At 45.8% G+C, this 13,946-nt stretch overlaps 1 protein-coding gene across 6 annotated transcripts in view; it reads left to right on the top strand.

Moving 5' to 3' along the window:
• The window catches only part of nav3 (neuron navigator 3), a 234,014-nt gene that overhangs the window by 74,566 nt on the left and 145,502 nt on the right, over positions 1–13,946 (top strand). For all 6 annotated transcript variants that reach the window (XM_071332043.1, XM_071332044.1, XM_071332047.1 and 3 more), the window contains exons 2-3: positions 1,653–1,770; positions 2,860–2,912. In XM_071332043.1, coding sequence (XP_071188144.1) covers positions 1,653–1,770; positions 2,860–2,912 — 171 coding nt within the window. The remainder of the gene's footprint in view (positions 1–1,652; positions 1,771–2,859; positions 2,913–13,946) is intronic.

Here is a 13,946-nt window from a genome sequence, read left to right as displayed (position 1 = left end):
CAAACACACGTAGGATATGAAAAAAAAACAGCCCTCTTGCTTTTTCGAATCTGAGGATAACAAGAAGAGAGTGAGGCTCTGGTATGGGGGTGGGCATCTTTGAGCGGCTCCACAACGGACCCCTGAGGTACGCCTTTTTCAAAGTACCCCCCAGAGAACCCAGTGGAAATAAAGTCTGTCAGGGAAGAAGAAGAAGAGCCCTTATGTGTCTGTCTCTGAGTATTTCCATGAGTAACGCACGGCCTCGCTGCTCTGAAAACGCTGCAGACACTTTTGTTCATCCTGCCCTCCCTGTGGTTCCCTCCTCCTGCAGGCGGATAGATAGTATGAAAAGATGATCCCCTCAGAATGAGTGTGCAGCGAGATAGATAGGGGACTGCCTGAAGTGAGTTGTAGGAATGCAAGGATAAACCGCAGAAGTAATGCCCCCTAACAGACCTCGTCAAAATCTCTGCAGCTGTTAGTTTCCATCACCAGTACAGTACATTGCTAACAAATCAACCTATTGGTTTGAGGGCCGTGACGATACCAGTAACACAATATTTTTTTCCATGGCAAAAATGAAAACACGAAGCAGACCCGCTCTTTGGTTCTTTAAAAACCTGCTGTATGTAAAATATTGTGTGCTATAGCACATAAATAAATGTGATTCTGGATGACAACATAATGATGTTTGTTTCCATCATTAGGGCTGTTTTCCTGAAGAAGTTAAATCCGTTTGCTGTTTTGTTTCCTAGCCACGATACAACAATACGGGCATCGTCCTGGTCCTAATTGGTTTATGGATTCTACTGCAAGACCTACAGTAACATCAGTTAAACGTCCTGCTGGTGATGCGTTAGTAGCAGGTCGGATCTCTTCTTTAAAAGGCTGATCTGATCTCCTTCCCAGTCCTGCAGAGTGAGATCATAAACCCAGCGAGTCATCCTCATGTTGTAAGCGTCTGTCTTTGATCAAATATTTGTGTTTGTGTTGGAGAGATGTATTGGGAATCCACTGTTTGGTTAATACTCACTGGTGTGCTGTGTGCTACTTATGTTGAGATGGAACTGGGCCGTCTGATTCTGGGATATAGGAGGACTAAGGAAGCCTGTGTTTGTTATTCTGTGTGGTCGAGGTCAGCAGTGACCGTGGTACTAAAACAAACCTGACTCATACCTCAAATAGGAAATGCCAAGCACTAAGCTTCCCATCTTTAAATTAGTCAGATCAACTTGTAGAACTTTCACTCTCTCCCTCTCTCTCTCGCTCTCGCTCTCTCTCGCTCTGTCTGTCTCTTTCGCTCTCTCTCTCTCTCTTTCGCTCTCTCTCCGTTTCTGTCTCCCTCTCTCTCTCTCTCTCTCTCTCTCTGTCTCTATCTATCTCTCTCTCTGTCTCTCTCTTTCTCTCTCTCTCTTCTCTCTCTGCATTTCTCTCTCTTCTCTCTCTGTATCTCTCTCTCTCTGTATATCTCTCGCTCTCTGTATATCTCTCTCTGTCTCTGTCTCTTTCTCTGTCTCTCTCTGTTTTTATGTCTCTCTCTCGCTGATAAAGCTGAAGATCCTGCCAGCTTCCATCGGTCTCTCTCTCTCTCTCTCTCTCTCTCTCTCTCCTTTCTTTTTGTCTACAGTTATAGATCCCACCCTTACCCCATATTGTCCTCTATGTTGTAGATTTATACAGACTGGGCCAACCACTACCTGACCAAGTCTGGCTGCCCTCGACTCATCAAGGACCTGACCATAGACATTGCTGACGGAGTTCTGCTGGCAGAAATCATCCAGATCATAGGTGAGAGAACACACACACACACACACACACACACACACACACACACACACACACACACACACACTCACTGACGCAAACACACACACACACAAAGGCACTGATATAAACACACACACGTGCTAACGCAAACACACACACACACACACACACAGGCTCTGTTATAAACACACACACACAGGCACTGACGCAAACACACACGCACATAGGCACTGATATAAACACACACGCACAGACGCAAACAAGCACACCCACACACATGTACACACACACACACACACACACACACACACACACACACACACACACACACACACACACACACACACACACACACACACACACACACACACACACACACACACTCCTGACTTAACCTCACTTGTTAGGCTGAGGGAAACTCTCCATATACCCAGCTATAAAACGTAACGGTGCAGGCATTTAGACGGAACACAAAGGCTTTATCTTCCTTTCCAACTGGTCTCTGTCAGGAGAGGAGCTCCAGCCCTGGCAGCCCACTACACACAGACTGGAAACTAGTCCTGCTCTATTGAACCATGTGTCTCCCATGTGTATCTTTTAGCTAGCCTAGAGAGGCTGGTGTTGATGCTCTGCCTCTCTCTTTTTTCCACCTCCCGGGCTGTCTTGAAACTTTACCCCTGCTCTCCACAACAGACAATGGCCCGAGATCCCGCGTCAGTAACACTCAGGCAGCAGCTGATGAATTAGCAGAGACTTTTCTTTCCCCAAACTTTCACTGCTCCGTGGTTGGGCAGGGGGCATTCCTAAAAACACACACGCGCACGCACGCACGCACGCACGCACGCACACACACACACACACACACACACACACACACACACACACACACACACACACACACACACACACACACACACACACACACACACACACACACACACACACACACACACACACACACAGATCCGTGCTCCTCCTGTCGCTGAGCTCTGTAAGGGCTCCTCCACTAGACTAGAAGTGCCCTAACTCAGAAGGGTCTCTGTGTGTTTAGGCACTTCTTCTTATGGGAAGGTTTCACACTTAATTGTTTTGTTGTTCTTCTTCTTCCAGCTAATGAGAAAGTGGAGGACATCAATGTCAGCCCCAGGAGTCAATCACACATGGTGAGTCTGCTAGTTCACCTTCCTGTTTGTGGAGGTGATAGTATTACTTGTGTTTTTATTTCTGCTGTCATGGTATTGAAACGTTGGCCTGGTTGAGTCTGTATGAGGACATGTTCTGTAGGTCTTTCAGAGTACTGTCATGGTATTGAAACGTTGGCCTGGTTGAGAGTCTGTATGAGGACATGTTCTGTAGGTCTTTCAGGGTACTGTCATGGTATTGAAACGTTGGCCTGGTTGGGAGTCTGTATGAGGACATGTTCTGTAGGTCTTTCAGGGTACTGTCATGAACATGTTTGATTGTATTGCAGGAAACATAACAGTACTATTCAGAGACCACAGAAGGCTGACTGCTATGGTCCTAATTGCAAAAATCTCTTAGCCAAAAATATACTCTTTCAATGATGTGACTTTAAATGCATAATGTCTAATTGCACACAGCCCACAGCTTGACGATTACCTCTCAATCTAACTACTATAATTCAGTGGGTTCTCTCACTTTGTCCGTCTGTTTTGGCATCTTTTACACTAGTGTAATTAAAAGCGACTTAGCTAGCTGTATTGCCGTGTAGTTTTAATGGATTCTGAGGGGGATTACAGACCAGGCTTCTGTCTTACAGTAAACCCAACAGGGTTGGTGTTTGGCCAAAGCCCTGTGTTTGTGGCTAGAGCTGGGTCTGGTCCACTGTGACACACTGGTCACTAAGGGCTCTCCCCTACAAGCCCACAGAAATGCAGGTCCAGACGCCAGCCACCCCTGTCCCTAAAGGATTTGTGCTGGAGGAGGTGCCTGTTTATGTGTAATGTGTGTGTGCCTGTGTGTGTGCCTGTGTAATGTGTGTGTGCCTGTGTGTGTACCTGTGTAATGTGTGTGTGCCTGTGTAATGTGTGTGTGTGTGTGTGTGTGTGTGTGTGTGTGTGTGTGTGTGTGTGTGTGTGTGTGTGTGTGTGTGTGTGTGTGTGTGTGTGTGTGTGTGTGTGTGTGTGTGTGTGTGTGTGTGTGTGTGTGTGTGTGTGTGTGTGTGTGTGTGTGTGTGTGTGTGTGTTCACTCTTTGTCTCAGTCACTCAAAGCCCATTGATCCAGCATGAGCCTCAGAGGCCGTGCCAGCCCCTGTGGTGGGGAGGGGAACTTGACTTTGAGGAAACACGTCTGCTTGTGGCTCGGGGTATATGGGGGACATGAGCAGAGGGAACATCTGACACACTTGTGGAGCCATGTTGCACTGAGCAGCTCTGGAGAGAGGACAACATTGGTCCTCAGAACTGAGTGGATTTAAGGCAAGCCACTGAGGGTCAAAGGACAATTCAGGAACAACTGAGGTAACAGAGGATAATTGGAGATGATGTGGCAGACAGGTTTTCAGAGTGTGTTTTACCGCTGCAGACTAGGAACAGCTTGTTAGTGAATGTAGGTGTACATGTACTGTATGTTGTGCTGGGTTGGCAGTAGATGCTATTTGCCTCTCCGGTGTTGTCTGTGTGATCGAGCTAATATGTGTCATTAAACCAGAGTTCTCCAACCCTGACCCTGGAGAGATACCCTCCTGTAGGTTTTAACTCCAACCCTGACCCTGGAGAGATACCCTCCTGTAGGTTTTAACTCCAACCCCAGCTGTAACTAACCTGATTCATCTTATCAACCAGCTAATGATTAGAATCAGGTGTGCTAGATTAGGGTTGAAGTTAAAACCTATAGGACGGTAGCTCTCCAGGAACAGGGTTGGAGAGCCCTGCATTCAACTGTTGATGGGAAGCGTAGGTGCTGTGAGGGGGACCTGACTGGCTTTACATACCATTCAGCTTGATAGTGGACGATTGACAGGATGGGATGATGTGAGGGAAACTGAAGAAGGAAATTGAACACTGTTAACATGGCATTGCAGTGACTACCTACGGATATCCATATTAGGCAAACGTCCAATTCCGTAACACGTTACGTTAGTGTTGCTATCACTGTGTAAAATCTCTTAAGTACAATTAAAATAATATTGTAGTTACTCATTGTTTCATAGGACTTACAGCACCAACCCTTACCCTAAGCTACAGGGTGAAGTTACTCATTGTTTCATAGGACTTACAGCAGCAACCCTTACCCTAAGCTACAGGGTGAAGTTACTCATTGTTTCATAGGACTTACAGCAGCAACCCTTACCCTAAGCTACAGGGTGAAGTTACTCATTGTTTCATAGGACTTACAGCAGCAACCCTTACCCTAAGCTACAGGGTGAAGTTACTCATTGTTTCATAGGACTTACAGCAGCAACCCTTACCCTAAGCTACAGGGAGAAGTTACTCATTGTTTCATAGGACTTACAGCAGCACCACTCACCCTAAGCTACATGGTGAAGTTACTCATTGTTTCATAGGATTTACAGCACCAACCCTCACCCTAAGTTACAGGGTGAAGTTACTCATTGTTTCATAGGACTTACAGCAGCAACCCTTACCCTAAGCTACAGGGTGAAGTTACTCATTGTTTCATAGGACTTACAGCAGCAACACTCACCCTAAGCTACAGGGTGAAGTTACTCATTGTTTCATAGGACTTACAGCAGCAACCCTTACCCTAAGCTACAGGGTGAAGTACAGTGTAAAAATTAGTAATTACATTACTAACTGGAGTAATTACACTCTACTAAGGGCTCTGTAATGTAAAGTGAGTCAGTCCATCTATATCACCGCTACTGAGCGGAGAAATGACTCATTCCTTAAGTCTTGTTCATTGATCTTTTTGGAGATTGTAGCTGTGTAGCTGAACAACACTGAAGAAACTATTTTCAGCAGGCGAGGAGCATCTCTTATTGCCTGAGGAAGTCGGAGGAACAGACTTCTCTCCAACACGGCTCCAGCTATACTTCACCGACTAAATTGCATAATAGAGTCTCTCCCATTGATCTGACTCTGCTCAGGTCGGCTAATTGATCTGACTCTGCTCAGGTCGGCTAATTGATCTGACTCTGCTCAGGTCGGCTAATTGATCTGACTCTGCTCAGGTCGGCTAATTGATCTGACTCTGCTCAGGTCGGCTAATTGATCTGGCTGGATGAGCACGTGGCTAAGCGCTAGTCTAAGGCCAGCCAGCCAGTAGTGAACATCAACTGACCCCAACACGTTTGTTCTCCATTAGTGAAAGAGCAAGAGGTAGGGCATCCCTGCCAACTGGGGGTACCAGGGGTGAGAAAACGTGGGAGGAAATCTTGAATACTTTACATGTGCGGGATGGCAGTGATTCCAAGGGGCGTGCCATTCTCGGTGGTCGATTCTGGAATTCCGAGCAAGTCTTTCTCCAAACATGCCGCTTGGTGTGTTTGGGGTTGGGTTTACTGGGAACTGAGACTGGGAGTTTCTGTAGACCACATCCTGACCCACAGTACAATATAGTCTCAGTGGGGAGACTGGATGACCGCTCTCCAGAGGCAGGCTGAGCCAAACAAGAGAAGAATCTCAAGTGTGTTTCCTAGCACATCCTCTCTCATTTACACCTGAGTCTTTTAGCAGCCGCTCAGAGACACTTACAGTTAGTGCATTCATCTTAAGATAGTTTGGTGGGAAAACCACATATCTCAGTCATAGTAAGTACATTTTTCCTGGGTGTTTTTTTTGTTGGTCTCCTCAAAACCCATTGGATGAGATGGTCAGAGGGCAGGTTCCTCTGCCCATTTCATCCAATGGGTTTTGAGAAGGAGTCGAGGAGAGAGGATGCGAGGAATCAAGAAATTGCAATGGAGATTCTCTCAAGGACAAGGCAGTGTAAAGGGATTACAGTTTGATGATGTCTCTTTACACTGGGTTAGCCATGTGGGGAGGAACTCACACGCTGTTCATTAAGACATCACGTCGGAGCTCCGCGTCTTTTAAGCGTCTCTTTCATCTCACAGCATGTTTCACGCCTCTCTTCCACTGTTAAATCGAAGTCTTTCTGACAGCGCTTCTTCTCTAGTTGTATATGGAGTAGCCAGGGGAATTAGATATGCACAAACAGGGCCCTTGAACAGAGCAGTTTTCTTCTTCTTTAGTCGTTGGTGAAGAAATGATGGTCTGACAGAGAATGACAGCCTGGATCGTAAAAGGCTCTGTTCAGCAGAAAAATAAAGCTCATTTATGGCGTCGTTAGTTAACCGCAGCCACATCAGCGGAACGCAGACATGACGTGTGCTCAGTTCACTGTCCTTCTGAAGTGGCTGGAGTCTAAGAAGCCCCAGTACCCCTGTAGTTGGCACTTTACTGATGTGTACTTTTACAGATGAATCATAGAATCGCTCATGAATTGAATGTTTTTCTATTCTGATTGAATTAGTTGTCTGTAATTGTCTCCATATGTCCTTCGTCTATGCTTGATGATGTGTTTTAATGTATGCACAGAGCCGTAAACAAACTTTCCCCGTGGGGATAATAAAGTGATTATCTTTATTTTTACAGAGACTTGAGGCAGTGATGCCGGCTTTCCCCGAGCAGCACTTTAACCTAGTATTTTCCCTCAGAGAGAGCCTCAGGCTGCATTAGTCAGTTGAAGTGAGGTTGGTTGGTTCCTTCTCCCGTCACATGGTCCAATGGTCACATGGAAGGTATAACAGAGTTAGGTGTTGGTTAAGGACTCGTGAAGCAGCCAGGCGCCATCTGGGGCCAATCTGTTGGCAGGTGCGCAAGACGGACGGATGAGGGACACGCAGCATGCGCCCATCCCATTAACCTCGTTTGCCCGACACTGTCCGTGTTAATACAGTCTGGTATTAGCACTCTTAGATGGATCATGTATACCTGATGTGAAGTGTTGGCGTGCATTCCTTTGTGGCTACACTGTTCAACATCTGCCCTGTTTTATTGCACCGGTTGGTTATTGGATTTGCCAGCTCCAGCTGTCAATCCTATCCTTGTGAGATGAGGATCAGTAGGTCTGGTAATGATGCGACATATGAAGGTTCATGACGCGAGGCTGGGGAGTGTCCCTGGGTGTCACTACGATGCCATATATCCCTCTCATTCAAATCTGGACTTCAAAGCCAGTTCCACTACTTGTTGTTATTGTTCCCCTCTTACCAGGGACTGATTTAGACCTGGGATACCAGCTGGGTGCAATTAATTATCAGGTTGAACAGAAAAACCAGCAGTACCCTGGAGCTCGTAGGGTAAGAGTTGAATTCCCCTGGAACAGATAATTGACCTGAAGTTGCCGTGAGCAGCTGGATAGTTGGAACAGTGTTTTCACCGTTTATAAATGGAGTTGGATAGGATCATTCTCTAGTCACAACTCTGGCCGTCGTATTCTACTGTCCTGCTGCTTTTCCTTTCTCTCTCCCACTTACTTGATGAATGTTATCCATTGGCAGCGCACGCACCTCTCCCAGGTAGAAATATGTGCCTAGTTAAATGAATGAAAATCAGCTGGTCTGTGGAGGCTTGAAGCTGTGCATCTCTGTTCGAGGTTCTATCTCATTGCTCATTGCCATGGATTTGCTCCAAACCCTCATCCAATTTCCATTCTTCCTACATGAAGGCCAGGCCATGGGAGGACAATTTCCTTTGGGGTGGGGACAACCCTTTCATGTGTCTACACGGTAGACTATTCTAGAACTGACGAGGGAACACCTACAGGCCTGTTATGTCCCAGTTGTACCCCACGTGGACCCTTTTAATCTCTCATGATAAAAAAAGAGGGCTCGACGGATGTCCTGTTAAAAGGGAAAAAAGCTGACTCGTTAAAAAGGTTCTGCCAGGGGATTGCTAACCTTTGATCTATCTCTGTTCTCTCCCTGACAAATCTGAAGTTCCTGACCGCCTCCATCTGTCTCAATCGCTCTCTCTCTTTCTCTCTCTCCCTCTTTGCCTCATCTCTCTTTCCCTCGTGTTCTCCATAAATACGGTACACTTCCCAAAATACTTTTTTTATGGACAGTCTATTTACGCTCCAAGAGATTTCAGCTCTGAAAAAGACCCTTCACTTTTCCTTGCGACTTTTATTTCGTTCCATTCTGCCTCAACTGGCTCGACACAGCCACCCTCTCAATCACCTTCAATGTGATAGGGGTAGTGTCACAGTTTCAATCAATTGTGAGGATCGTCACAATGTCCTTTCCTCTAAAGTCTCAGCCCTGGAGCAGAGACATGGGATACATCCTGAATGGCACCCTGGTCAAATGTAGTGCACTATTTATGTAATAGAGATGCTATTTGGGATGCACCCACAGTTTCTAGTTTGGCTCGGTAGGTATTGGGGGTCGTGTGAGGTCGTCGGTGGCAGGAAATGGTGCGAGCTGCGAAGGCATTTCCCACCTTGCTACTTGACTGGCCAGCAGGTTATGTAGACGGACATTTTCAGATGCCAACACTTGACCCTGCTGGTCCCCTCTGTGATGAGCCTCAGACACGATAGACAGAGCTCCCATTGTAGCCTGGCGACAGCAACTTCCGCCCGCATTGTTGCACTGCTGGGCGCACGTATGATGAAGTCATTGTGGCAAGGATGAATTCTTAGCTACCAAGCTGTGGATGCTACTGGTTGACGGATTATACTAATGCTGAATGAATTTGAATAGCTGAAAAAATTCCTCTTGGCTATTCTATTTGTGTATTTTTGAACAGGGTTGTATTTTTGCAGACCAGAGTTCCCTGTGTTTCTGTATTCGTCTTCAAGAAAATTAATACAATGGTGGAATAAAGTCCTCTTTGATATCATTTAAAAACATACAGCAAGACAATTAAATGTAGGAATTCTCCAGCCCCAATAAGAAGCTTGCCCCCTCTGCTAAAACTGTGAAATAACTAACATGACTATTAATGAAGTCCTCTTTACACTGAGGAACAGGGGAAATCAAATAAAACACAAGTGCGTTAACATAGGAGAGAGACTGTATATTTCCCAAGTTTCAAAGGCTTGTGTAAAACCTGCCCTATCTGACAGCCGTATGAAAGAACCAGTCAGTGGAGATGATTAGGACTGTCACCCAAAATCTATATTCAGTAACTAAAATATGCAACAACCCCATTTTTCCTCACACACCCACCATCCTTGACTGATATTAGATTAACCCTCACACACCCACCATCCGGAGCTTGACTGATATTAGATTAACCCTCACACACCCACCATCCGGAGCTTGACTGATATTAGATTAACCCTCACACACCCACCATCCAGAGCTTGACTGATATTAGATTAACCCTCACACACCCACCATCCGGAGCTTGACTGATATTAGATTAACCCTCACACACCCACCATCCGGAGCTTGACTGATATTTGATTGGAGCCGGCTCCTTGCATTGGATTTGATTAACCTGGGATGATGTGGTATAGAAGCCTCCTCTGCTGTAATGTGTCAGTCGTTTGTGTCAGTCGTTTGTGTCAGTCGTTTGTGCCAGCCGTGCCTATCAATGGCAGTAGACCGCTTGAGCGACTCCATTTTTATTCATGGCTTATCAGCTGTCGCCCACTTTGGATGCATGGAGGGTGATGGGCCTGCTCTGAAGGGGGTTGGGGATCGATGGAAAAGGCAGCGTGTCAGCCCCCTATAGAGCTGACTGCTGAGGTGATGGAGGGATAAGAGAGAGAAAGAAAAAGAGGGGGAATGTTAATGGAGAACGATGGTGTGTCGTTTGGGGGAGGGGGGCATGAGCCACTTCCTTTCAGGTTGGTTTCAGAAGCGGCAGGCAGCAGAGAGTGAAAGCACCAACTGCCTCACCTTTGCTGTAACATACATCACAAAAAGCCTTAAAGGGGCAATCTGCAGTTTGCTACATCCATTTTTGGACTTCGAAATGAATGAGATATTCCTATTGATTCTTGAAGAATATAACTTCTAAATGCCTCATGACCTTCTTTCAACTGTCGTACCCCATCAGAACCCAACATATAAGCTTGTTTTATTCCAGTGTTTGTAAACATTGCAAATGTAAACAAACACTGTAAGCCTCAAAACATGCGTAAAAATATAATTGTGATGTCTTTGATCAGTCCTTGCATCCATAGCTCTGTCTGTGAATTTGAGAGTGGTTACATTTCTCCAGGCCTATCCCTCAGCTTTTTACCTAAACAGAGGCAGGGGGTCTGCCTTGTTGTTTCGACGGCAGATTGCCTCTTTAAACCAGAAACACCTCCCGTTAAGAGCCAAATACATCAAGACCAAACAAATAAATGGTCTTGGTCAAGTTTCTTCTCCCCCTAAAACCTCTCTGTTTCCCTGAGCTGTTTTTAGTTTCAGAGCGAGAGGAGGCCTCGTCGGGCCTGTTAACATGTGGAGTTCAAAGCCTAGGCCCGACTACAGTGATTAAAGCACCATCATGCTGTAAAGCATCTCAGTTATGTGACGTTCTAGCCTAAATCATCGGCTTGCTCATTACACTCATTAGACAAGGGCCCACAGGAATTTATGGCCCATCACCACCACAGCCGGGTGTGCTGTGTTCACCCTTCTGTTCTGACAGTGTTCAAACTCAATGGAACAGGTTTGTAAAGTAAAAAAGCTTACATGGGTCCCTGCCAGCTTTTGAAGCACTCTTAGCATAGCACTGAGTTAGTGGCAGTACAGGCGGCATGGCTTCCCTGAGGGTAAAATGAGAATGAAGAATCTGTGTTCTTCTGAACCGTGGTGAAGCACCAACGTAAGGTATTCTGTGTTGTTCTGAGCCGTGGTGAAGCACCAACACAAGGTATTCTGTGTTCTTCTGGGCCGTGGTGAAGCACCAACACAAGGTATTCTGTGTTGTTCTGAGCCGTGGTGAAGCACCAACACAAGGTATTCTGTGTTGTTCTGAGCCGTGGTGAAGCACCAACACAAGGTATTCTGTGTTGTTCTGAACCGTGGTGAAGCACCAACACAAGGTATTCTGTGTTGTTCTGAGCCGTGGTGAAGCACCAACACAAGGTATTCTGTGTTGTTCTGAACCGTGGTGAAGCACCAACACAAGGTATTCTGTGTTGTTCTGAACCGTGGTGAAGCACCAACACAAGGTATTCTGTGTTGTTCTGAACCGTGGTGAAGAACCAACACAAGGTATTCTGTGTTGTTCTGAGCCGTGGTGAAGCACCAACACAAGGTATTCTGTGTTGTTCTGAGCCGTGGTGAAGCACCAACGTAAGGTATTCTGTGTTGTTCTGAGCCGTGGTGAAGCACCAACACAAGGTATTCTGTGTTGTTCTGGGCCGTGGTGAAGAACCAACACAAGGTATTCTGTGTTGTTCTGAGCCGTGGTGAAGCACCAACACAAGGTATTCTGTGTTGTTCTGAGCCGTGGTGAAGCACCAACACAAGGTATTCTGTGTTGTTCTGGGCCGTGGTGAAGCACCAACACAAGGTATTCTGTGTTGTTCTGAGCCGTGGTGAAACACCAACACAAGGTATTCTGTGTTGTTCTGGGCCGCGGTGAAGCACCAACACAAGGTATTCTGTGTTGTTCTGAGCCGTGGTGAATAACCAACACAAGGTATTCTGTGTTGTTCTGAGCCGTGGTGAAACACCAACACAAGGTATTCTGTGTTGTTCTGAAACAGATTGCTTTTGGAGAAGATCAATTGTAATTGAGGCGTAGGCCCATTTGTATTTGACAGTTGTGTCTGAGGGATAACACTTTCCAAATGTGGCGGTTACTTGAAACCGTTGGAGAGACCCAATGTGCCTCAAAACACATTTTTGGGACTTGGGAGCGATGCGAGAAAATTAAACTGCAAACATTTATTCAACATCAGAGCCTCATTTTGATCTGTGCAGTGTGTGAATTAAACATGGTTTGATTTACGATGATTATAACTCCAACAACAATAAACTTGAACAAGATGATCTCAGTATTATGTCAATTGCGCTTGCCTAAAATCAGCAGTCATTTTCCAATGGTGTATGCTTGTGTTCTTGTCAGTTCCCGAAAGTGCAAATTTGGGGAAATGTGCCTCATCAAAATGTTCCATTTGCAAATTGCTTTTAATGACTTATGTGGACCTGTAAAATGTCAATTTACATCGGAGCAAGAAATGATCCGAGTTCCTCGAGAAGCCGTTAAAATATATCACAAAGCCAAACCACCCACCAAAATGGCAGTTTATTTAGCCAAAAAGCAGTGGAACATTAAGGCTGCACTTATCAACAACACTTTAAATGACCATTCAGCTTTGTTTACGTCATTTAAATCTAAAGACCGACAGAAGATAATCAGTGGTAGCTCTGATCTAATACCTCTCTGGTGAGAACGTCAGAATGTCAGTTGCAGAACATTGCCTCAGATTTGATCAGTTACATTTTTGTCTTTCATTAAAACAATCAGACAGGATACAGGTCTCTCACTCTCCCGGACAGATCTACTGTCTGTTTTCCTATGGGTTGACTCCTCTGTCTTTGTGTGGCCCATTCAACATGCCTCTCGGCTCTCTGTCCTCCCCCTCTCCCTGCCTGGCCAACAGATGCACAGAGCTGCGTGAAGGCATCCGTGGATATTTGACTTGACATTGTAAATATTTTTTAAGTAGCCATTTAAAACAGAATTATTGAAACATTAGTCCAAGGAGGCTGAGGTGATAGCATGCGTGTCTCGTTAGTTACATTTCATCTGTGTTTTTATGACACTAATTTCCACAGATGTTTTGTGCTCATCTGAATTTGTCGGGTAGCCTCTGTTCCCCCCCCACAACCGCCCTCAACGGAACAACAGGAATGTGTCTCTGATACTTCGCTAACTAGACTAGACTTAATTGGGAAATGATGACCATAATGTACGGTGCTCAGCACGTCACTCCGCTGAGATGAATGTCTGAAACACATTTTTACGAGAGACGGGTATAATCAAACTGTTAGGTTGTTGGGGGTGTCTGGCTAAGCATATGTGGAACATACCACACGTGAACAGCCCGACATCTGTGCCTCTTTTATCCCTTCCAGTTCTGTTTGTGTTGTGTAGGCAGATGAACAGGCTGTGATCCCCATGTTCTGGTCCCGACACTGTTGATACAGGCAGAGTAAACAGCCATCCATCCTCCTGGCCCTCCCTGTTGCAGGCTACCACTGGCTGGTGCAGGGCTGGAGGCTGGAGTGGTACATTACATTGAAGTCAGA

This window comes from Salvelinus alpinus, chromosome 11, assembly GCF_045679555.1.
Source record: "Salvelinus alpinus chromosome 11, SLU_Salpinus.1, whole genome shotgun sequence".
NCBI classification, from domain to species: Eukaryota; Metazoa; Chordata; class Actinopteri; order Salmoniformes; family Salmonidae; genus Salvelinus; species Salvelinus alpinus.
The sequence above is the reverse complement of the archived record's forward strand: the minus strand, read 5'-3'. Positions and strand labels throughout refer to the sequence as shown.